At 33.1% G+C, this 25,474-nt stretch overlaps 1 protein-coding gene across 1 annotated transcript in view; it reads left to right on the top strand.

Annotated features, from left to right (window-relative positions):
* LOC143047446 (E3 ubiquitin-protein ligase rnf213-alpha-like) overlaps window positions 1–25,474 on the top strand; it is a 135,365-nt gene that overhangs the window by 30,770 nt on the left and 79,121 nt on the right. Inside the window, exons 19-37 of the mRNA XM_076220515.1 lie at window positions 241–821; window positions 3,568–3,721; window positions 4,152–4,372; window positions 5,102–5,254; window positions 6,037–6,204; window positions 6,432–7,074; window positions 7,540–7,723; window positions 7,986–8,122; window positions 8,719–8,793; window positions 9,268–9,374; window positions 9,824–9,965; window positions 10,593–10,788; window positions 11,584–11,827; window positions 15,760–15,906; window positions 18,762–19,036; window positions 19,837–20,005; window positions 20,876–21,015; window positions 21,726–21,923; window positions 24,594–24,716. Coding sequence (XP_076076630.1) covers window positions 241–821; window positions 3,568–3,721; window positions 4,152–4,372; window positions 5,102–5,254; window positions 6,037–6,204; window positions 6,432–7,074; window positions 7,540–7,723; window positions 7,986–8,122; window positions 8,719–8,793; window positions 9,268–9,374; window positions 9,824–9,965; window positions 10,593–10,788; window positions 11,584–11,827; window positions 15,760–15,906; window positions 18,762–19,036; window positions 19,837–20,005; window positions 20,876–21,015; window positions 21,726–21,923; window positions 24,594–24,716 — 4,057 coding nt within the window. The remainder of the gene's footprint in view (window positions 1–240; window positions 822–3,567; window positions 3,722–4,151; window positions 4,373–5,101; window positions 5,255–6,036; window positions 6,205–6,431; window positions 7,075–7,539; window positions 7,724–7,985; window positions 8,123–8,718; window positions 8,794–9,267; window positions 9,375–9,823; window positions 9,966–10,592; window positions 10,789–11,583; window positions 11,828–15,759; window positions 15,907–18,761; window positions 19,037–19,836; window positions 20,006–20,875; window positions 21,016–21,725; window positions 21,924–24,593; window positions 24,717–25,474) is intronic.

The following is a 25,474-nucleotide window of genomic DNA, read 5'->3' on the forward strand; positions in this document are numbered from 1 at the left end:
TATACCGTTGCCATTGTCCTGTTTTAACAAAATTCTGTATAATAATTTTTGCTGGTTTTATTAAAGTTAATATTATTAGTGTTTTTAAAAATCTTCTGACATTGTGTACAGTGTCAGATTACAGTTTGCATCAGTTTATTAAGCAGAAGATAATTTTCCCACTACTAATATTTTATAGACTTTTATGCATGCTTATGAAATATAATAAGATATAATATAAAATTTGCTATACTTTTACAGCCAACACAACTGTAATGGAGGATCTGATTAGAAAATTGGATGATTTAGGTACATTTCCTATCAACCGCCTTGTTCGGACCTTACAGTTTGATGAAATAACGGATATAGAGAGGCATAGGCCATTTGTGAAAGTTTTTGAACTAAGTCAAGACCAACTGGATATTCTACCAGACATAGTAGAATGCAGTAGAGGACTTCTTTTTACCAAATTATGGGAAGACCAAGGCATTGAATTGAAAAAAGAACTAAACAGAAAACTGACTATACATGAAGTTTTGACGGAGGTTTGGGAACCTACTGTGAATCAATGGAAAACTATTTGTCAGAGGCTCAAAAGGGGAGATTTGTTTTTTTCTGAATTTGAAAGATTTTTCAGAAATACAGAAATTGGAAATTTGAGAGATGAGCTGACACTGCTTGAAAGAGGAGGAAATACAAGATGGGTAGATGAAAGACTAGACCAAGTAGAAAAATATCGAAATTTGAAAAGTTGTGAATTTGGCGCTGAAGCAATACTAGAAGTGGTAAAAGCATTTGATTTGCAAGGAGACTTTAATCAAATCATCACAATATGCAAATTTGTAAGTTGAAATATGTTAACTGTGGTATAGGAATCAGTTTTAGTATTGTATATTTAGACTCAAAACAAGTGCATGCTATTAAATTTTTTTGATACAAGTTAGTCAGAGATTGCGCTGATGTAGGAAATTCATTTTAGGACTTGCTGGTGTGTTGGACATCAAAGAGCAATCTTTATAGAAAACATTTTTAAAAATTGTCAACCTGCAGTGCAAGTTTCTGTGTCTAAAAAATAATATATCCATTTTCCAGTAGTAAAATTTAATATTCTGATTTCGTCCTTGAATTTAGAAAAAATCTTTCAGGATCAAGACTTACTTTTAGAAATTTATTTCTCACTAGCTAGAACTCAGCTATGTTTTCATCCTTATTGAGTATTATGAGTAGCATTATGTTTTGATTTTAAAATTTTTGTGCAAATGTAACCTGAAACATTGTATGGTTTAAAACAGTGTATTTGTGAACAAAATGTGTTTAAGAAGCAATGATACCCAGTGCTAAGGTATTCCTTTAATGTAATAATAAGAAGATGTGGTATGATTGCAAATAAGACAACTCTCAACCAGAGACCAAATGAAATAAAAGTTTGACATGTTTTATAATCTAGGAACTTGTAATGGACCTATAGTTATGAAATAAAGGTAAACTGAATTTTGTATTTAAGGGCATACGATACAGTTTTGATCCCATATTGAAATTTTGCTGACAATTTGCATCTAGGCTATTTTTTGCCTGATTAAATCTGATATGTAATAAAAAATATACCTTCATGCGCTACTTTTTGAGTAAAATGAGGTTCAAATTTTATATATTTTTTAGACTCAGATCGACGTCCCGCCTCTAATCGACGTCCATTCCTCAAATCGACGTCCAATCCTCAAATCGACGTCTAAATCTGACGTCACATTCTCAAATCGACGTCCAATATGTTAATACTCTAATCGACGTCCAGTGTGACTTCATGTAGTGCCAAAACGACGTCCGATTGAGTGTAGTCATCTCTGATCGAGGTCCAATATCAATAAGGACTTACAATAATGAACATGTTATGTAGGGTTCTTATGTCATCTTTTTCTACATTTATACATACTTTCCATATAGATTTTTTCAACCCGAAATAGGTAACATGCATATTAATATTTATCTTGATAAAAAGTTCATCCAAAAGATTTTCAATTGTTCCTATTCATAAATGTAATGACATGCATGTCAATGAGAAAACAACCCAACGACAAAGAAAACCAAATGACATCTAGAGGGCATAAGTCTTCAACAATACACAAAAGAAAGAACTACAGCCAATTGATTTGAGAGTATTACAAGTTGGACCTGTAGTGAAACATATACGCAAGAAATTGCGTTATGTTCTTATGTTGTGCTGTTACACCGCTGTTCCAGATCTGGGAAGGGTTAAGTGCACATGCACATGTCTATCCCCGTCACATTCAATATGTGCATGTCCAGTTGTTGTCGTTGGTTTATGTCTGTCATATTTGTTTTTTCGGAATTGTCTTGTTATAAATTAGACCGTTAGTTTTCTAATTTGAATTTACATCATTCATGTTGTGGTTTTTATAGCCTTTCCCGGATGGGTTTTTATCAGTGTTGAAAGCCGTACGGTCGCCTTTAATAGTTCACATTCACTTTATTTTAACTCTGTTGTATAGTTATCCCATTGGAATTCATATCCTTTCTCCTTATTTTTATGTAATCTTTAAAATCTAAAAATTAATATCAAAACCTGTTTACATACAGTCGGACAACCAGAAGCCTCTGAGTAGGAATATCCTAATCATAAGTGTCTGTCAGACAAGTTACAATGGCGGCCAATTTTGGTGTCATTTTTCAATGATAATTTTCAAAATATCGAAGTTTCCAGATGGTATTCAAAACAAGTTATTGCTATTCTTTAATTTATTTGACCACCTTATAGTTAATGAATATAAATCAAATATGTTTTAAATAGATTTAATGTGTCACACATAATACATTTAAAAGTTTTAAGGTTTCAGCTGATATCGGTTTAGGTCTATTCTGTATTCTGTTTCCCGGCAAAACGGACGTCAAATAGAAAAGCTTAAATTGGACGATTAGAGATGCCAAAAATTGGCCGTCGATTTGTAATGTTATTTTATTGTGACGTGCGATATGGACGTCGATTTGATGAATGGACGTTGATTAGAGACCGGACGTTGATCTGAGTCTTACATATTTGCTCAAAATTTGGATTTGTGGACGTATTTTACCTTTCGACAGATCTAGAAATACATAACTTTTTTTTGTTTTAAAAGATAAACACAAGCTGTTTTTTGTTGAATTATTTGTAAATTCTGTTTTATATAAATGTCCTTTAAATTTGTGCAATTTTTTTTTCAAATAACTCATATTTATCTAATGTACACTAATGATAAAAAAACGTCATTTTTTGCTGCATATTTATCAAATTTGAAAAATGGCATTTTAAAACAGAGGTGTTCATGAACTTGTTTTCAAGTTAGATAAGTTTGAATGATAAAAATCAGTTTAAAACTGAATCTTTTCCTGATAAGTCATAGTTTGACTTTGCGAAAATTACAATTTACGTTAGCAACGTCATTACCTCCCCTGTAATTGTATCGTATGTCCTTAAGCTGTTAAGGCTAACATGTTTTTAATAGATTATTTTTTTAAACTCTGATTTAAAACTCTGAGAAGAATTTAAAGTTTTTTTTTTATAGAAATCCACCATTGATTATTTTCTCTCTTTAGACCAAAGGAGCTGACACCAATATGAATAAGCTGGACAAATCATTACTGAAAACCTGTTCTGTTTTGAGGGAAGTTACCAAAGAGAGAGCTGAATGTTTGAAAACATTTATCAGATGTAAACAGCTTGTTGATTGGCTGAGAGAATCAATGCCGTGTAAGAAGTTAGGAATTGAATTTTTGTTTGCATATGTACTTTTTGCTTCATGATGCTTTCTTATGTTTTAGAACAATTAGGTTTCATGTTAGAATTTCAATAACCTAGAATTAGAAGCAAGTAAAAGTACATTTATTTTGATGAGGTTTGTTTATTTGTTTGAAACACTGTGTTTGCATTTTCACATGGTATTGAAGACCAATTCAACAATCTATTATTTTGTTTTAGAAAATAACTTAATAATTAGTTATTTAGTCAACAAAATGTTATTTAAAAGCTTTTATAAAGGAAAAAATATTATTGTCAGCACTTAAAAATATTTGTAGAAAGAGAAGTACAAGTTTCCTTATTGCTTAAATTTCTGTTCCCTTAAAAAAGCTGTTCATTTCCTTTACAAGAGTTTCATTTGGATATTCATATCTATTTTTAGCTGGGCTGAAAGAATTAAAGGTGTTTGTTGACTTGGCCAGTATTTCTGCTGGAGAAGGAGACATGGAGATTGACAAGGTCAACTGTCTCCACTCAGCAACAACAGGATATGCTCCATTGATTTTCAATTTGAAGAAAGACTGCAATACAAAGATCTTCCTGAATAAGTGTCAAGAAGTCTGGAAAGAATTGTTAGCAAACCCAGAACTTCCAAGGAAATTGGTATGTCATACATAACTCATGCTACATGTGAAATTTAAGTCTATACAACCAGCGATCATTCACCTGTTAACCAGTTTTTTGCAACTGTGTAGTTCAGTTTGAATTTTATTTCAACTTTTTAAGCATTTAAAATCAATATTTCTCATATGAAACAGTAGATGTAGACTGTCTGAGACTAACATAGGTAGTCAAGCTTGAGAGATGTGGTGTAGTGGTTAGTCCATTCTGTGGGGAAAATTTCAGGTACTTTATTTTCAGCTCTCCCTTGACACCATTTGCGAGTATGGTCTTGAGAAACGATGATAGTCCCTCAGAAGGAGACGATAAATGGCTGACCGTGTAAAAACACTCTTAAGGTTGTAGATTTGGAAAAAGAGCTGGCTAATCTCGCTACAAGGCAGCACTCGCACCTGCAAAGTTGAGATCGAGGGATTAATATAAGTTGTAATATCTTGTTTCCCAATCCACAAAAATGAAAATGTTTAAACTAAGTCAAGCTTGTAAAATTCCCCAGTTGTAGTTGTTATGCAGTTTGATATGCTTTTAAGGTAAAAAAAAAAAAAAACCAATAAACTGCTACATCAATTAATGATGTATTTGAGGCAAATTTTTAAAATCATAGAAATGATTGAAAGTCATTATTAATTATGAAAAAAATAAAACTAGATAGACATTAACCAGAAATTGAAAAATATGAAAATAACTATATAATGCTCTGTATTTGTTTAGATTGATACCAACAGACAGTTGGCATGGTTACAGACTGTAAAGAGATCTCATGGTTCTGTAGAAGTTAGCTCCCTTCAACAGGCTGAAGCTATAAATACCAAAGGAATTTATCAAGTAGGAAACCTCAAGAAAATTGAAAATCTTAGAAAAACAGTAAGTTTATTAAGTGTTTTTGATTGGTTTGCTCATGAAACTTTCAAAAATGAGTTAAATTTGTTGTTGTTATATTTGCTCTTTGACTTTTTCTTGTACATTTGTAATGAAATAGAAGTTCCTTCATAAAATAAGTTGCAAAAAGAAGAAATAATATTATATTGTAATAATATTTCCACTGCAAAAATATTATTATTTGTTTCCTTACAAGTAAAGGTTTAGAATATTTGATCCACATGATTAAATATTGTGGCATTGTTTAAAAAAAAGTATCCAAAGGGATCTTCAGTCAAGGAAATTTTCTATTTATTCTACTGCTCATTTGGAATGTACTAAATATAAATGGCAAGACATTAAGTTATGATGTTAATTTTCATACTAAATTTTAAGATACATGTTTTTCACTCTCAATTTGTGCTTGAGTTTTAAGCACTTATTTATCTTCGTATCAAGTTTTCTATTTTCTCAAACTGAGGGTTAAACATTTATAAGATTTTTATGAGGTGATAGATGCTTAAAAACACAAGGGCTGTGTGCAGAATTTCTGTGCCAGCATAACACCAGAAGGACCTATCGAAGTCATCTGATGTAAAAATGAATAGTATTTTGTGGTAAAAAATACAAATACCATTACACAGGAAAACAATCATAGCCCAACATTTTAAAGTGGAGATAATCAAATTCACTTTCTTCATTAGAAAAGTGATAGTTTTGTGGTGTGGGATTATTCTTTTGTGAGTTTACAGTTCTAGCTTAGTTGACGGATTTTATTGTTTTACCAGAACCTGAATGAAGTTTTAGAACTTAGAGTTGCTGAAGATGACCAGGAAGGCAGAGTAGCACAGAGAAAGCTCTACAGATATGATCAACTCCATGACCTTCAGTCCAGACTTATGTTAGTAGCTGGTAAAGCAGAGAAAGGGAAAGATGAAGTGGATAGATTTATGGAGGTAACATAATTTTTAAGATAAATCCCATACACCAGTGTCCAGTATTTCGTGTCTTGCCTCTTTAGCTAAATATTATAAAAAATGTATATGAAAAAGAATAAATTTAGTGCTGCTGTTTATCAGCAGGGGAAATAACATACTTTAAACTACTGTTTTAATGTCAGATTGATAATTCTAAAGATGAATTTTAGATAACAGTTATAAAAAAAAAATACTTTTACTTGCAGATTTTGGATGGTGCAGTAAGACTTGGAAATATTTATGCCAAACTGGTAGAAGAAGGCTGTGTTCTGTTCTCTCAATGGCATGTTAAATTTTTGTGCGACCGAGGAAGACTTGCTTGTGCATTCATATACTTTGGATATGGAGAGGACAGGCATACATTAAAAGGGAGAGTTGATGAGTCCAGTCAAGATGTCAGCGCTATTATACCCAAAATAGCAAAATTTCTTGAGCAGTGTCATGAGAACTGGCTGCGATACATAGATGAGAAGAGAGAAAAATATTATTGCTTGAATTTCTTCACAATTGATCAGATGGTAATATTGCAACAAGAACTTGTGAAAATTGGCTCCAATCAAGAGCCGTCTGCTCTCATTTATCCACTGTTGTCTGCTGTTAAGCAGGGATGTACAAGAGAAGACCTTGTCAAAGCTATGTCTGCTGCCAAGGAGGATGTGGAACAAATGGATAGAAGAAGACAAGAAGAAGAAGAAACAAAAGAAAGTGACGAAGACGTCATGGTAGAAGTGAAAGAACCAGATGAAGTAAAAACCAGTAAATTTTTACAAGAAATGATAACAGCAGGATACAATATGGAGCTAGCAAAAGAAGCTCTGAAAAATGTGGGACCAGATGATGTTGATGGAGGTTTGTGTTTTTATAAAATTTATCAGTTTTTATTTGAAAAACTGTATTTTTGGGTTAAGTGCTTGTAAATCAATATGAGCACTTTGCATGCACAACATAGATTATTTTCATTATCTAGATGAATATAGGTATAAATAGATTATTCATCAGTCAAAGTTATCTAAGCCTGTTTTTCTACATTGCTGAAATTTTTTTACAATGCTATCACTTATCAATATTTTTGTTTGCACAAACTTTTCAAACAGAGATTTCATACCTAGAAAAGGGTGTCTAAATATTTCGAAAGCTTCATTATATGACAATCATTTTTTCTTTCGATAAAAACACACTTTTTCTTTTGGCTGTTTCTATAGGTTACATGACTTTTTTCACTAAAAATTACAGATAAAATTTAAATTGAGTAACATTAATTATATGACGCCATATTTACAACAAATGTATAATCACTAATAATTCTATAATTAGGTATAGTTTGGTGTATGGATAACGAAGATGATTTCCAGGCCATGGATGTAGATGAACCAGGCAGAAAATCTCCTGGTTCACTAGAGGAGCAGGCCTTCAGTAGATTTACAGGATGGACGCAGTCTGGACTGTCATTGGCATCTGTAACTGGAAGTCTAGTTGATCACCTTGGAATGGGAACGGGGTAATTTTTGAAATTATAAAACAAAAATCAATTGATACATGAACAATATTTAGTTTTGTTTCAATATGATTAACAACTTATTAAAGATTTTTTAGATATTTTATTATGCAAACATTACCTTTTTCCTCCATGTAATTCAATAAAATGCTTCATATGTTATTCTCAATAGTGGATAATGTCAAATTCTAACATTAAAATAAAAAAATAAATTCATACTGCAGTTAATATTCTTAAATGTAATGGTTTTACTTTCTATTTGCAGAGAAAATAATGTAGAAATATTAATCAAAGCTCTGGAAAGTCTGTGGGACACATTTCTTACATCAATTTCTTCTAGTGTATCAGACTATCTTAGTGTAGAACATCTAGGGATGATTCTAAATAGACTCAAAGAACAAGGTAAATTCAGACTTGTATTTTAATATAGGAAACCTAAAAGCATGAGACCCTAATTGTAATTCTCTTACTCAATTTTTCCCAAGGAAAGGTCATAACATTTCACATGATATTTTTGTCCCGACGTAGTGGAGAGGGCATTAAGTTTTACCCTCACAAAAAACTTAGTACAAGACCAAGATCAAGTTTGAATTTTGATGGCGTCACTTTTACCATTCTACAGTCATTATTAGCCCCTTTACAAATGGAAAAATTTATTAAATTTTGTGTTTCCTTTCTCTAACTATAGTTTTGCACAATTTAATGTTATGAAACCTATACACAATGCTAATTACCAAAAATCACAGATCAAGTTTAAATTTTGATGGTGTACCATTCTAACGTTATGCCCCTTATAAATGGCAAAACTGCTGAATGTTTTGCTCTGTAATCTATAACTTTAATTTGCCTCAACCAAATATTATTAAACTCATACACAATGCTCATTACCACAAAACACAGATCAGGTTTGAATTTTGGTGGCGTCACCTTTACAATTCTAGAGTAATGCCCCTTTACAAATGTAATATTTACACTTATTTACTTTTTTTCAATTTCAGAAATATTTGAAGTTGACAGGTCATATTTACCCTGTTTCAATATGGGAGAACCAAACTTGATTATTTGTCGTCAACGTAAGTTTCTTCAAGTAACATTTAATTTATTCTTGTTTAATTGAATATGGTATATTGTGATTTTATTTGAAAACTTTGGTGAGTTAACAATTGAAAAGATGTAGAAATTCTTGCAATTTTATATTCATATTCTGAAAACAAAATAGCAAAAAAAAAAAGAAAGAGTGAAAAGAAAAGTATGGTGGCAATATATTAACTCTAAAATAGAATTATATTTATAGATATGTCAACATTACTTTCTAATTTTGTTGTCTTTTACTTATAAATGGAATTATCCACAATAGCTATAGTCGATGGTTGTCTCATTGGTAACCAAACCACTTACAATAATTTTATGATTGTGTTTGGCAGTCAATTCAATTTTACACATTTACACTGCAGCCATTGCAGGTAAGACAAAGGGTTCTGTAGAACCCTTATAAAGTTTGTTTTTGTTTGGTTTTGTTGTTTTTCACCAAGGATATATGATTGTAGGTGATATATACAACACAGTAATATCAGTTTACAGCCATGAAGATGACAGACCACTGCCACAGTCAGATGAAGTGTTACTCTGTACACCACAGACAACACTGGATATGGTAATTTAATCATAGAATAGAAATGATAATCAATTCTATCTATTTGTTGTTAGGTTGCTTGGCTTTTAATGCTAATGTGATATTGTTTATCTTTTTCTTTTGTATGCCCACTTAGGCCACTTTTCCTCTGTTAACTTTTTCAAAAAAATTATCCGCTGACACTACTGGGCCAAATCCAACCCATCGATCATCATTATATGATGTAGTTTTGAATATTTTTCTTTTGACCGTGCCCCCGACCAATATTACTCATAAAGCTAAAAATAGAACATATAAGAAAATGCACATATTTGAGTGGACATAGAACTTAAATATCATACATTGAGTACCTAATTCATTATTACTGAATGATACTATCTTTAATATCTTTAAAATTTTATACTGTCCTCCTGACAAATATGAAACAAAACAAACCAATGAAATAAAATTTTATTTAAAACTTTTTGTAGCTGGAAATATTCTGGAGAAGATCCTTGTTTGCAGACGACAGTAAAGTTTACTGTTTAGTAAATGCTGATCTCCTGGATTATGAAGTTAGTGACAAGGGAGAGAAATCTTTGGAGAGGCACATGAAACAAGCTGATAGTAAAGGTTAGATAGGCTTAATGTCTAACAAAATTATATTTTTGGGTAGCAGAAATTATCTGTTAAAGGTTGATGATATTTGTGTATTGTTATTCATTGCATAGCAATATTAGGGGGAGGGGACATATACTTGCCTCCCCATGATGCCAAATTTATATTTGCCTAAGAGCAACAAAAACACATCTATTGCCAAGGCACATTTATTCCTAAGAAACAGATAACATCACATGACAAGTTTGCATCATACAAAGGGACATAACTCTCATGACTTAACTACAAAATACATACAACCATACATATACATGACACCAATTTTAGTTAATTGTTAAGAATAATCATCCCAAAGAATTTGATGTTGTGGATGTTTGAAAACAAAAAACAGAAAAACAAACAGTGATGAAACAAATTTTTCTCAACAACTATGTTTTTCGGTCATATCTGTTGAATCCTTAACAAATTGTCAAGACAAGGCTGTTGAGACTTGCCAAATGATGCATCACTTGTTCATTGTTGAATACCATCTATAAATTCAAAATGTCTGAATTGATGAAGATTTGATTGTTGCTATGGTATTTTATGATTGTTTACCCTGACAGTGGCTGTTATGATGCATGTTCTCTTTGATTATTAAAGGAAGGAACTATAGACTGGTAGTTATATGTAGCAGTGAAAATGAAGATAGGTCAAGAATAGTTGCTGCCCTTGATAAGTATCGTAGACCACAACTACCTACAGATGGCGCTACTATCAGGAAATATCTCCTGACTAAGCTGAAAGTTGAAAGGTCATCTACTGGAATAAGACCTGCATCAGCTGTTGACTTTGAAAGGTAAATAAATATTGAAATATGATGTCATGTCAAAGAATTTGTCCTATTTAGACTCTTTTTACATGAAGTTTTTTCTATAATGGTTTGTCTTATCTGATTGAAAAATGCTGAGTGGACTGGTAAATTTTATCAAAATGTCAGAAATTGAACAGATACAGTCATCAAAATTAATTGACTCCATTTTGTAGCAGTTGTCAACTTTCATTTAGGCTACTGTAGATTCGTTTATTATCGTGAGTACCAATTTTTGTGGATTAAGGAAAACCTGCATGTTTTTGGATATTTGATTTCGTGGTTTTTCCCTAGTCTGCATACAAGCCTATAAAAAAATTGTTATTGGTTGTACATTTAATTTGTGGTTCACCTGTACCAACAAAATACATGCAAATTGGTATCCAGCAAAAAATAATGAAACCACATGTACAGTATTTATTAGATCAAGCATGGACCCAAATATCAGATGTCTGTTGATGGTCACTTGGTACAGTATGACTTATCCATCCATGATGATTGTTTCTCAAAAATCCACTTACAATGCAGAAAAAAAGTTTGTTTGGAAAAGAAGACTATTGAAAAATAATCTAAATATTGATGTTGCTTTACTTAGAAAGATAGGTGGCATTTTCTAAAAAATTTCTTCAATTGAATAGGAGTATCACTCTGCAACAAAATTTTAGGATTGTATGCCTTTAGAATGAGACATCTTTAGAAAATTTTCTGTATTTAAATCTTTTTCGTGAGATACCTTTGTGTTAGGAATCTCAATTTTTATATTATTTAATTAACTAATTTTAGATGCAGTGTAAGAGTTGTGAAATCATGGAGGGCAGGAGTCGGCAAGTCCTTGTACAAGAAAAGAATGGTGACAGATTTGTACAAACTTATAACTAACATTACCAGAAGGAAAGCCAGTAATGTTACTATACCTTTACATGAGAAAACTATCAATGTTGATGATATAATGGACATTTTGTTGGAGGAGACATTAGCTCCACGATGTCATGAACCACGGATATTCCACATTGATATTTCACATGTTGTAAGTCACCATTTGTTTTAATATTATTGTTCTCTAATTTTTGCACAATTTTCATTTCTTGATCAGTGTGAGAGAAATATTTCTCCTCCCTAGTGAAATCTGTTCTGAGCAAATGATTGGTCGAAATTTACTTGGTTTCTCAATTTTCCTATTGTGATAATAAAAAGGCAACCATGCCTGATGCATCACATAAAAAGTACACAAATTCATTCAAATCTTAATTAAAAAATTAAACCAAACTTGGCCACAATCATCATTGGGGTATCTAGTTTAAAAAATGTGTGGCGTGACCCGGCCAACCAACCAAAATGGCCGCCATGGCTAAAAATAGAACATAGGGGTAAAATGCAGTTTTTGGCTTATAACTCAAAAACCAAAGCATTTAGAGCAAATCTGACATAGGGTAAAATTGTTTATCAGGTCAAGATCTATCTGCCCTCAAATTTTCAGATGAATCCGACAACCCGTTATTGGGTTGCTGCCCCTGAACTGGTAATTTTAGGTAATTTTTGCTGTTTTTGGCTATTATCTTGAATATTATTATAGATAGAGATAAACTGTAAACAGCAATAATGTTCAGCAAAGTAAGATTTACAAATAAGTCAACATGACCAAAATGGTCAGTTGACCCCTTTAGGAGTTATTGACCTTTATAGTCAATTTTTAACCATTTTTCCTAAATCTTAGTAATCTTTTACAAAAATCTTCTCCTCTGAAACTACTGGGCCAAATTAATCCAAACTTGGCCACAATCATATTTGGGATATCTAGTTTAAAAAATGTGTGGCGTGACCCGGTCAACCAACCAAGATGGCCGCCATGGCTAAAAATAGAACATAGGGGTAAAATGCAGTTTTTGGATTATAACTCAAAAACCAAAGCATTTAGAGCAAATCTGACATCGGTAAAAGTGTTTATCAGGTCAAGATCTATCTGTCCTGAAATTTTCAGATGAATCGGACAACCTGTTGTTGGGTTGCTGCCCCTGAATTGGTAATTTTTAGGAAATTTTGCTGTTTTTGGTTATTATCTTGAATATTATTATAGATAGAGATAAACTGTAAACAGCAATAATGTTCAGCAAAGTAAGATTTACAAATAAGTCAGCATGACCAAAATGGTCAGTTGACCCCTGAAGGAGTTATTGCCCTTTATAGTCAATTTTTAACCATTTTTTCGTAAATCTTAGTAATCTTTTACAAAAATCTTCTTCTCTGAAACTACTGGGCCAAATTAAACTAAACTTGACCACAGTCATCATTGGGGTAACTTGTTTAAAAAATGTGTGACGTGACCTGGCCAATCAACCAAAATGGCTGCCACGGCTAATAATAGAACATAGGGATAAAATGCAGTTTTTGGCTTATAACTCAAAAACCGAAGCATTAAGAGAAAATCTGACAGGGTTTAATTGTTTATCAGGTCAAGATCTATCTGCCCTGATGTTTTCAAATGGATCGGATAACCCGTTGTTAGGTTACTGTCCTGAATTGGTAATTTTAAGGAAATTTTGCCGTTTTTTGTTATTATCTTGAATATTATTATAGATGGAGATAAACTGTATACAGCAATAACGTTCAGCAAAATAAGATCTACAAATAAGTTTACATGACCAAAATAGTCAATTGACCCCTTAAGGAGTTATTGCCCTTTATAGTTAATTTTTAACATTTTTCATAAATTTTTGTTAATTTTTAGAAAATATTTTCCACTGTAATTACTGGGCCAAGTTCATTATAGATAGAGATAATTGTAGCAACAAGAATGTTCAGTAAAGTAAGATCTACAAACACATCACTATCACCAAAACACAATTATGTCATGAATTTATCCGTGTCCATTGTTTAATATGCACAAGACCAAGGTGAGCGACACAGGCTCTTTAGAGCCTCTAGTTACATTTTGAACTTCTTCTAGAGAACCACTGAATGAAATGAAACCAAACATGGCATGAATGTTCCTTATGAGGTGCTGACCAAGTGTTGTTACTTTATAGACGATCCATCATCCAAGATGGCCGCCAGCGAGGGACTTAGTTTAACATAGGACCCTATAGGAAATGCTTACAAAAGACTTCTTTTAGAGAACCACTGAATGAAATGAAACCAAACATGGCATAAATGTTCCTTATGAAGTGCTGACCAAGTGTTGTTACTTTGTAGCCGATCCATTATCTAAGATGGCCGACAGCGGGGGACTTAGGTTAAGATAGGACCCTATGGGAAATGCATACAAATGTCTTCTTTTAGAGAACCACTGAATAAAATGAAACCAAACATGTCATGAATGTTCCTTTTGAGGTGCTGACCAAATGTTGTTACTTTAATTTGTAGCCGATCCATCATCCAAGATGGCCACCAGCGGGGGACTTAGTTTAACATAGGACCCTATGGGAAATGCATACAAATGACTTCTTTTAGAGAACCACTGAATGGAATGAAACCAAACATGACATGAATGTTCCTTATGAGGTGCTGACCAAGTGTTGTTACTTTGTTATTTTGTAGCCGATCCATTATCTAAGATGGCCTCCAGCGGGGGATTTAGTTTAACATAGGACCCTATGGGAAATGCATACAAATGACTTCTTTTAGAGAACCACTGAATGAAATGAAACCAAACTTGTCATGAATGTTCCTTATGATGTGCTGACCAAATGTTGTTACTTTGTAGCCGATCCACCATCCAAGATGGCCACCAGCGGGGGACTTAGTTTAACATAGGACCCTAAGGGAAATATATACAAATGTCTTCTTTTAGAGAACCACTAAATGGAATGAAATCAAACATGGCATGAATTTTCCTTATGAGGTGCTGACCAAGTGTTGTTACTTTGTAGCTGATCCATCATCCAAGATGGCCGCCAGCGAGGGACTTAGTTTAACATAGGACCCTATTGGAAATATATACAAATGTCTTCTTTTAGAGAACCACAGAATGAAATGAAACCTAACATGGCATGAATGTTCCTTATAAGGTGTTGACCAAGTGCTGTTACTTTGTAGCCTATCCATCAACCAAGATGGCTGCAAGCCGGGGACTTAGTTTAACATAGGACCCTATGGGAAATCTATCCAAATGTCTTCTTTTAGAGAACCACAGAATGGAATGAAACCAAACATGGCATGAATGTTCCTTATGAGATGCTGACCTAGTGTTGTTACTTTGTAGCCGATTCATTATCCAAGATGGCTGCCAGCATGGGGATTTAGTTTAACATAGGACCCTATGGGAAATATATACAAATGTCTTCTTTTCGAGAACCACTAAATGGAATGAAACCAAACATGTCATGAATGTTCCTTATGAGGTGCTGACCAAGTGTTGTTACTTAGTAGCCGATCCAACATCCAAGATGGCCGCCAGCATGGGGACTTAATTTAACATAGGACCCTATGGGAAATGCATACAAATGACTTCTTTTAGAGAACCACTGAATGGAATAAAACAAAACATAGCATGAATGTTCCTTATGAGGTACTGACCAAGTGTTATTACTTTGTAGCGGATCCATCATCCAAGATGGCTGCCAGTGGGGGACTTACCTTATGGGAAATGCATACAAGTCTTCTTCTAAAGAACCACTGAATTGAATGAAATCAAACATAGCATGAATGTTCCTTTCCTTATGAGGTGCGGGCCAAGTGTTGTTACTTTTAGCCAAATTTTATATTTTTTTATATGATTTCAAAAACCCAAGTAGAATGAGGTGAGCGATACAGGCTCTTGAGAGCCTCTAGTTTTTTATGAAAAGATTCTTTTGAAAAAAAATTAAAAAGAATTTTGGTGTATATTAAACATATGTTGAAATAGTTTATATTTTATAAAGCTAAATTAAAGTATTTGTATGTTTACGAAATAATGGTTGTGTGTGAAAAATTAATATATATTTCCAAGGAACTTAAATTTCTTGCGCAATATTTACATTTTAGGTACAAGAAGGAGTTGATGCCTTTCTGTTCCAGTTGTTAGTTCTCGGAATGCTAGGTCACAGTTCAGGAAATGTCTGGAGAAGATCAGAACTTGATTATTATATTATTGAATCAATGCCGTTACTTGCTAGAGATATGGATGTACAAGTAAGTTGTTAGTTCTCGGGTGTCTAGGTCACAGTACAGGAATTGTCTGGAGAAGATCAGAACTTGATAGTTATACTGAGCCAAAAAAGTTTAGCAACACTTTTTTTTTTAATTTTTTTTAGTTGTTTCTGGAAACAAATTAATTAAACATCATTGATATAATCCTTAGTTTTACCTGTAATTTCAAACAGTAGTACTTTTTTTCCTGGTGATTGATTTTGAGCCATTTTAGCTTTGCATGTGTAATTGATGTTTTACCTTCTGGACCTGTACTTTTAAAACGATATTAAAAATTTCTTTTTCACTAATGTTCAGAAACACACCATTGGTAAGAAAAAAAACATACACATTTGAAAAAAATGCATGGGCGTCAACCAGGCCTCCCTGAAAATGACCATCAGAAAGCTCTTGGCTTGGTTGATGCCGGAATGAGTGTTGCTGACATCGTGGCTCGATTTAATGTGCATAAGGCAACAGTTTAGAGACTAACAAACAGATATCGACAAAATGCAACTGCACAGGATAGGTTGATATCTCTTAGACCAAAGAAAAAAACTATTGTCAAAGGAGGAGTGCTATTTCGCTTTTTTCAACACGTGACAAATTTTTTCCAGCCACAAGAGTAGTGCAATGACTAAGGGCAGCTTCTGGTGTGCCTGCCAATCCTTCATTGGTACACTTAGGGCACGGCTGAGAAATTGATTTTGAATAATACTATACTCATTTCCGTATTTTGACCCTCCCGCGCTCCATACAAAGAAATTCCTAATGAATATGAGTGATAAACATTCATGTTAATTCTGACATGTCATAATTCCATTTGTTATTATCAAAATTACATGTTGTTATGATTTTGTAATAGAATAAAATTTCACATTTTTGTTGCTAAACTTTTTTGGCTCAGTATATATTATTGAATCAAAGCCATTACTTGCTAGAGATATGGATGTACATGTACGTTGTCCCATATACAGACTACATATTTAATAGTTCAATGGTGGCATAGAATGTACTGTGGATGCATTTTTTTTTCGTGGGTATCAATTTTCGTGGATATTTGATTTCAAGGTTTAGCCAATCTCTGTATACAAATAAAATTGAGAATGGAAATGGGGAATGTGTCAAAGAGACAACAACCCGACCAAATAAAAAACAACAGCAGAGGGTCACCAACAGGTCTTCAATGTAGCGAGAAATTCCCGCACCCGGAGGCGTCCTTCAGCTGGCCCCTAAACAAATATATACTAGTCCAGTGATAATGAACGCCATACTAATTTCCAAATTGTACACAAGAAACTAAAATTAAAATAATACAAGACTAACAAAGGCCAGAGGCTCCTGACTTGGGACAGGCGCAAAAATGCGGCGGGGTTAAACATGTTTGTGAGATCTCAACCCTCCCCCTATACCTCTAACCAATGTAGTAAAGTAAACGCATAACAATACGCACATTAAAATTCAGTTCAAGAGAAATCCGAGTCTGATGTCAGAAGATGTAACCAAAGAAAATAAACAAAATGACAAAAATACATAAATAACAACAGACTACTAGCAGTTAACTGACATGCCAGCTCCAGACTTCAATTAAACTGACTGAAAGATTATGATTTCATCATATGAACATCAGGCACAATCCTTCCCGTTAGGCGTTTAGTATCATACCATCATAACATATATGAGAAGAACATAACCCGTGTCATGCCAACAACTGTTTTTAAAAAAAAATAATGTGTTTAGTTCTGATGCAAAGACCTTATCAGTGACTCAATATTAACGCCAAAATATGCAATCTTTAATGACTTGACAACAGTATCGTAATTATATCCCTTCTTAATAAGTCTATTCAAAGGTTTTGTAAGTTTCTGAGGTGAATACTGACACCTTTGTGCTTTATAAAGAATATTACCATAAAAAATTGGATGTGAAATACCTGAACGTATTAGAAGTCTGCATGTTGAGCTATATTTACGATTGATGTCTTTATACCGATGATAAAATTTAGTAAATGTTTTGACTAGTTTGTGATATCGAAAACCCTGGTGTAATAATTTTTCAGTAATACATAAATTTCTCTCGTTAAAATCTAAAACATTGTTACATACACGAGCGAATCGTACAAGTTGAGATATATAAACACCGTAAGATGGTGACAAGGGAACGTCACCATCTAAAAGCCTATTAAAAATATGTTATTGGTTGAACATTTGAATTCTTGGTTCACCTGTATCCATGAAACCCACGAAAATTGATGTGGTGATATATCGATATCTGTCGATACCTGTAACTTGGCATTGCACAAGGTCATGTTTTTCTCTGACTGTTTATGACGTCTTTACACTAAATCCATTAGATGTTGGATGTGTACATATTGATAGTTTAGTCTTAGATGCATGATTTTTTTCATTAGTTGTTAGTGGCTTTTACTAGCTGTCAGATAGCGAGTACTCTCAGATCTGTTCCTAGTGTCTTTTTGTTGTCAGGATGTACAAGTACCCGGCCACATCCACTTGCATTTTTGTCCAACTGAGGAGTTTTTAAACTGATTTTTATAGTTCGTTCTTTCTGTTGTACTGTAATACCACTGTCCCAGGTTAGGGGGAGGGTTGGGATCCCGCTAACATGTTAAACCCCTCCACATTATTTATGTATGCGCCTGTCCCAAGTCAGGAGCCTATTATTTAGTGGTTGTCAGTGACTTATTTCCATGTAAAAATGGTTCCTATGTACTAGCTAATGGTTAAGTTTTGTAGTAATGTGAACAAAAAGGAATTATTAAGTTGCATGCTCTAGGGAGACATTCCAAGAATTTAAAAAGAACATGGTGCAGAACTAAAGATATTTTTTGTTGATTTCAGGGAGGAAAACTGAGATGTTTACATCATTGCTTGGACATTTTACCACATGTAACCTGCAGATCTCCACAGGAAAGTTTTGAGATTTTAAGTAACATCAGACGTCCTGCAGACTATACAGACCATGATAGACTCTTTGATGGTATAGAATTCAAGAGTCCTACATTCCAGAGACCATATCAGTATCTTAAAAGGCTAGACACAAATTGCAGACTTGATGATGTGAATGCTCAGATACCAGACGGTGATAAGAAACAGTGTCTCAATACATTACTCAAGTATGCCTATTATTTAAGAAATAATTGATGCAAGCTATACTTTATTGTAGTTTAACATACTAGGTAGGCATTATATTCATGATTATTTTTGCCTGAGAGATAGTAAGGAAGGGTTTTTAGTTAATGAAATATATTAAATGCATGCCAATTTGATAAAATTCATTATTATGCAGTAGTCAATATACACATGTACAAAGAAATTTTATTGGATTTAGAGCATGGGTTTATTCACAAAGCTAAAGAAGCACGTCATATTAGAATAAAACACTTTTTTGTGGGCATTACTGATGTTGTTGGTTTGAGAGAAAATTGAACTTTCAAATATATTGCCAAAAAAATACATTTATGGTTTGTTGTTCTGTGCATTAAAGTCAAAATCCCATCTGTCTTTCTTTCAATAAGCTGTAGTTTTGTTACCTCAGCTTCTGTATTGAGGAATTATTTGTTATTTGGTCTGAACCTTTATAATGCTGAGTTGTACCTTGTGAGAAAATTTCAAATCTACCGGGCAAACACTTCCACAAATCTTGCACAAATCTTCTGCAGATTTATCTTATAAAGATAGAAGTATTAAAAATATTTATTAACAATAAAGTCATGTGTTGAAGGTTAACTTGATGAACACAATCCAGTGATGTGAATGATACGAGCTTTGTATTTAAACTCATATCTTTAATAACCATAACTGTCAATTTCATTTTATGATTTGACAGTTATTTTGTAAAGGTGAATGATAACATTGCATTTTTTTTAATTCAAAATATTTTTCTTTGTTTAAAATAACCTGTTCATTTTTTCAGACATTGTGGTATCAGAGATCCATCCTGGTCAGAGTTGTATCATTTTGTCAGCTTTCTGAACAAACAGTTACAAGACTTTGAAGTGTCAGCTTTCTGTAGTTTAGCAGCAGGGGAAGACTTGCCAGGATTTGCCAAGTTTGTACTACGATTCCTCATTCAAATGTCTAGGGTAAGTGGTGTTTTTTTTTGCAGATAATCTCTCTCTACATCAATAAAACTGTCGGCTATAAAAATTATGTTAAGGTTAAGAAACAGTAAATGGGCTATGTCGCATATTTTTCTTAAATTTTGCATGCAACCTTGGCTCGTTGAACTTCAACTGAAAAACGATTTTAAGACAAATTTCAAAAGTTTTTTTGTCAATTTTATGTGCTTTCTATACAAATATTCACACATAATGGAAGAAATCAATCTGTAATATTTCAGATAAAAAAAAAAGATAAATGCATTATTTTTTTATTTTCAGTTGTAGTTCAACGAGCCAAGATTGCATGGAAAATTTTAGCAAAATCTGCAACATAGCTCATTTACTGTACCTTACCCTTAAGTGTTATTGTGCAATCTTCAATAGACATAAGAAGATGTGGTATGAGTGCCAAAGAGAGAACTCTCCATCAAAGTGACTTGTGTTAAAAGTAAACAATTAAAAGTCAAAGTATGGCCTTCAAAAAAGAGCTTTGGCTAACACAGAACAGCTACCTTTAAAGGGCACAAAATGACAAGTGTAAAATAATTGAAACAGGAAAACCAACGGTCTAATCTGTATAAAAAACGAGAAAACAAGAAAGACTTTTATGAACCACATCAATAGCCGACAACCACTGAACAATAAGTTCCTGACTGAATACATGAATAAAACATAATGTTTAAAGTAGCTTTCTCATTTGTGATTATATAGTTAGGCACTTAAAATTGTAAGTTCATACCAAATTTTGAAAAAAAATTGTAAAACAAGAGTGACAAGAAAATATAGTATGAAAGGGATTTCTTAATAAGTGAGAATTCATATAGATCTAATGTTTTAATATTTTGATGACAGGATTTTTCTACCCGATCCTTGATAATGAGTGAGGAATCTCCATTACAACTGCTACAGAGACAGATGAGTGAAGAGGATCAAGACAAGGAGGGGGAGGATGTTATACAACTTTACCAGATGAGGAGAACATGGGAAACAAGGTAAGGTTTATCATTCATTGAGTCTAAATTAAGATACTGTAATCCAATTAATTTACTTGTGCCTTTTTTTTCGTTTACACCTTGAGAGTGGTCTCCCTGATTATATATTTGTACAGTTTTATAAAATTGTGATGTATAAGTCTAACAAAAGAAACAAGTTAAACAAATTTGTAATGATTTATTTTCACGTTGTTTTGTTTTCAGCAAGCAAAATTTATAAAAATAATTTGCCCATAAAAGTTAATTTGGGATTCAGTCAGTCTGATTAAAGTACAGATCCTATGTTTAATTAATGCTTACAAGGATCTGACGACACTTGGTTCTACTTTCTTTTCAAGCATCAGCCAATGAAATGTCAGCTTACAAATTTTTGAAGGAGTGTATCATAATGGTAAAGCCAGAGGATTTTGATATGTCTTCAAAACAGAAAATAGAATTTAGCATTTTTAAGTAAAGCATGGACACAGGATCATTATTTTAATCAAACTGGTCTACAGTATCATTATACAGTGAAACCTGCCTTATCTGACACCTGAGTATTCCAATATCCGCTTTAACCAACACATTTTCATGGTCCCAAAATATGCCTAATCTTGCAAGAACACCTGAGTATTCCAACACCCTGCTTAATCTGACATTTTTTCTGGTCCCCCAGTGTGTCGGATAACACGGGTTACACTGTGATTAAATATTTTAATAATTTGTTTCAGTCCTCATCCTTACCTGTTTTTCAACCCAGACCAGAATAGTATGACTTTCTTAGGATTCAACATAGACAGGAGAACTGGTAACCTGGTTGATGTACAGACAAATACCATTCTAGAACCAGGAATTATGGAGAACAATTTGTTTGATGCTCTTGTCAGAAATACAGTCAACCTTGCTGAAAATTTTGATGCTCTCCCAAGGTAAAATTTTCAAGTATAAATGTTAATTAAAAGTTTTTTGATAATTCAAGTAGACTTTTTCACTTGTTAAATCTTTTAGTCAAATTATGTATAAGTTATGTGAAAATAAGAGTATTTTGTTTGACCTCCAATGAGACAACTCTCCACCAGAGACAGGATTATGTAAAAGTTTAAAAATTTAGGTCATTGTAGGGCCTTTAACAATGAGCAAAACCCATACCACATAGTAAGCTATAAAAGGCCCCAAATGACAAATGTAATCAAATTCGGACAAGAAAAATTACAGCCTGCATTAAATTAAAAAAATTTAATGGAAATTTATAAGAGCAATTACGTCCACAATTTTAACTTCGTATCTACCACAGGCGATCATACAGTTCACTACTACACACATCTTATTAGTTAGCTACTGCAGCTGATTTGTAGGTTAACTACCAGAGATATTTTGCAGTGTGATCATTTTTACGGCGGTGCAATTAAATATGAAATTATTAAGCAATTACTGTATAGAAATTAAAAATAAAAAATGCATTTAATTCACAATTGTTTGAATTTTTATATTTCTGATTTTGATCCAATTATGTACACAAATTAAGTCAATAAACTATGTTGAAAAACAAAATTATTTGTCCAAATGTCGTTATCTAACTCCGGTTCTTCACTTACTATTTCCGATTAACTGATATCACTGCCGATTTAGAAGTAGCCTTCTAACTTCACTTTCGTCTATACTAGACTACTTAAAACCCTCAAACTCTTCATCTTCTTCCTCTGATTCGAAGAATGAAGCCCATTTAATGGCCATTGTTTCAATCACATTTCGCAAACAAAAACATGTGTTAAACACAATGTATTTTAATGTAAACATATTACCTTTCAATGGAAAGGAATATACGAGTAGAAAGTTTATTCATTTGTAAAACCGAATTTGATTGGTTTATTTCGGGATTCCCCCTAGGTATTGTCCAATCTAAAGAGTTTTAACAGTGGTATATTTTACGGGAATATCCGTCAACACCAGGGTTTCCCCTGGGTCAATTATTTTTTTCGCCACCTCTTTCGCCAAAACAATATATTTTTCGCCACTTTATTATTTTTTTCGCCAAGTAACATAATTATATTTTTCGTTTAAAATTTACCTTTTTTTCTAACCCCCCCCCCCCCCCCCGCCCCCACCCGCTCCCTTAAATAAGATGATTTTGCCCCATTGTGTCTATGATTATGCTCTCAAACTTATTTTAGAGTTAACATTTTAATGAATAAACACTAAACATTTACTTTAAAACAACAAATTTTTTTTTAACTTAAAAGGGAAAAATATTCTTTGTATATTAAACGACTTTTCTAAATGATTTGGCCACTATACTTTTAATAATAAAGAAGATATAAGTCCTGGAATATAACAAAATTAATGGACATGTTTTGATTATATAATACCAGTCTAGTTCGTAGGGAAAGTTTCTTAAAAGAAAAATACTGATGTTCCCTTTTGTACTAAGAAGTGGTTTTTACTCAAAACAAAAGCTTTTATCACATGAAATTGATCCCTCGTGTAATGTGTAGTCATTACATTGAAGGGCTACTCCCATTCAAGGGCTTGTTCCCAACCTTTTGGATGGATTTCTTCATAACGACAGTTTTCTTTTCTTGACCATCGTAAATAAAAAAGTTGAGACGTAAAACTATGATTGAAACAAGTGTGTCACTCAAACGACTTTAAACTAGTCTCCCTAATCAATTACCGATATTAAAGTCAAAGGATAATTAAAGTTTTAAATCGGAGATTTTTCTTGCTTTTGAATATTTTCGTCACAACAACAGCTTTCTTTTCTAAACTATCTTTAAAAGGAGAGGAGACGTCAAAAGTTTGCTTCAAACACGTGCGTCGCAAAGTGGTAAATCAATTCCGTATGTGACATTTAGCGAAAGCCATTTAACCATATCATTTTGTCAAACAATTCAATCAACACCTTTATTAATTAGTCCTTTGTTGTCGATAGCTATAAAATGCAATCAGCTGATTATTGATTTTCTGTCCAAACCTTAATGAGGTCAAGAGGAATTCCGAGTATTGTCTGATCGGGTAAAGTCCGAGAAACTCGAAAAAAGTAAATAAACAAGATGGAGGAAAATAAATCGTTCTATATATTTCTTTCGCCAAATTCTTTCGCAAATGACGAATTTTTATCGCCACAATTATTATTTTTTCGCAAATTGCGAAAATGGCGACCGCCAGCGGAAACCCTGGTCAACACGACTGTGCATGCATTGTTTACAGTGGATAGATCAGTCACTGCGAATACACAGGTGTTTTGGCCAGCGGATTTATCAGTCACTACGAACTAAACGGTGTTAATTACCGCGTATATATCCGTCAGTGGTAGATAAAGAGTTAAACAAAATAATTAATTTTACAATTGTTATAGGCATGTCAAAGTATGAATAAGTAAAAAAAAAACACCATTAAAATATATTTGAAGGTTTTGTGGGACTACGAGAGCCATCTTGCACGTAAACCCCCTATGGGCATTTTTAAAAGTTGGTAGGTATGTGAAAAATATAAGTATCATATACAGCATCCAAAGTGGCCTTATATAATGGACATGGATTATGTTTTTTCTTATACTTTTTTTGTCTTGCTTGAAATATTCCTTTATTTTTCAATTTTAGACTAGAGAAAATCACAAAGTTGTGCAATGTTATGGGACTTGATATCATACACGATCCAGATGAAACCTATGAGTTGACCACAGATAATGTGAAGAAAATACTGGCTATTTATATGAGATTCAGGTAATTTTGGATATTGCTTTTAATTTAAAAAAAACTTGAATCTGTTATTTGAATTATCATAAGCCTTTTGATACTTTTTAGCTCACCTGGCCCAAATTTTCAGATGAATCAGACATTCCGTTGTTGGGTTGCTGCCCCTGAATTGGTAATTTTAAGGAAATTTTGCTGTTTTTAGCTCATCTGGCCCAAATGAGCTTTTCTCATAACTTGGCGTCCGGCGTCTGTCGTCGTCCTGCGTTAACTTTTACAAAAATCTTCTCCTCTGAAACTACTGGGCCAAATTTAACCAAACTTGGCCACAATCATCATTGGGGTATCTAGTTTGAAAAATGTGTCCGGTGACCCGGCCAATCAACCAAGATGGCCGCCATGGCTAAAATTAGAACATAGGGGTAAAATGCAGTTTTTGGCTTATAACTCAAAAACCAAAGCATTTAGAGAAATCTAAGACGGGGTAATATTGTTCATCAGGTCAAGATCTATCTGCCCTGAAATTTTCAGATGAATCGGACATTTCTTTGTTGGGTTGCTGCCCCTGAAATGGTAATTTTAAGGAAATTTTGCTTTTTTTGGTTATTATCTTAAATATTATTATAGATAGAGATAAACTGTAAACAGCTATAATGTTCAGCAAAGTAAGATCTACAAATAAGTCAACATGACCAAAATGGTCAGTTGACCACTTTAGGAGTTATTGCCCTTTATAGTCAATTTTTAACCATTTTTAGCTCACCTGGCCCGAAGGGCCAAGTGAGCTT

This window comes from Mytilus galloprovincialis, chromosome 10, assembly GCF_965363235.1.
Source record: "Mytilus galloprovincialis chromosome 10, xbMytGall1.hap1.1, whole genome shotgun sequence".
NCBI lineage: Eukaryota > Metazoa > Mollusca > Bivalvia > Mytilida > Mytilidae > Mytilus > Mytilus galloprovincialis.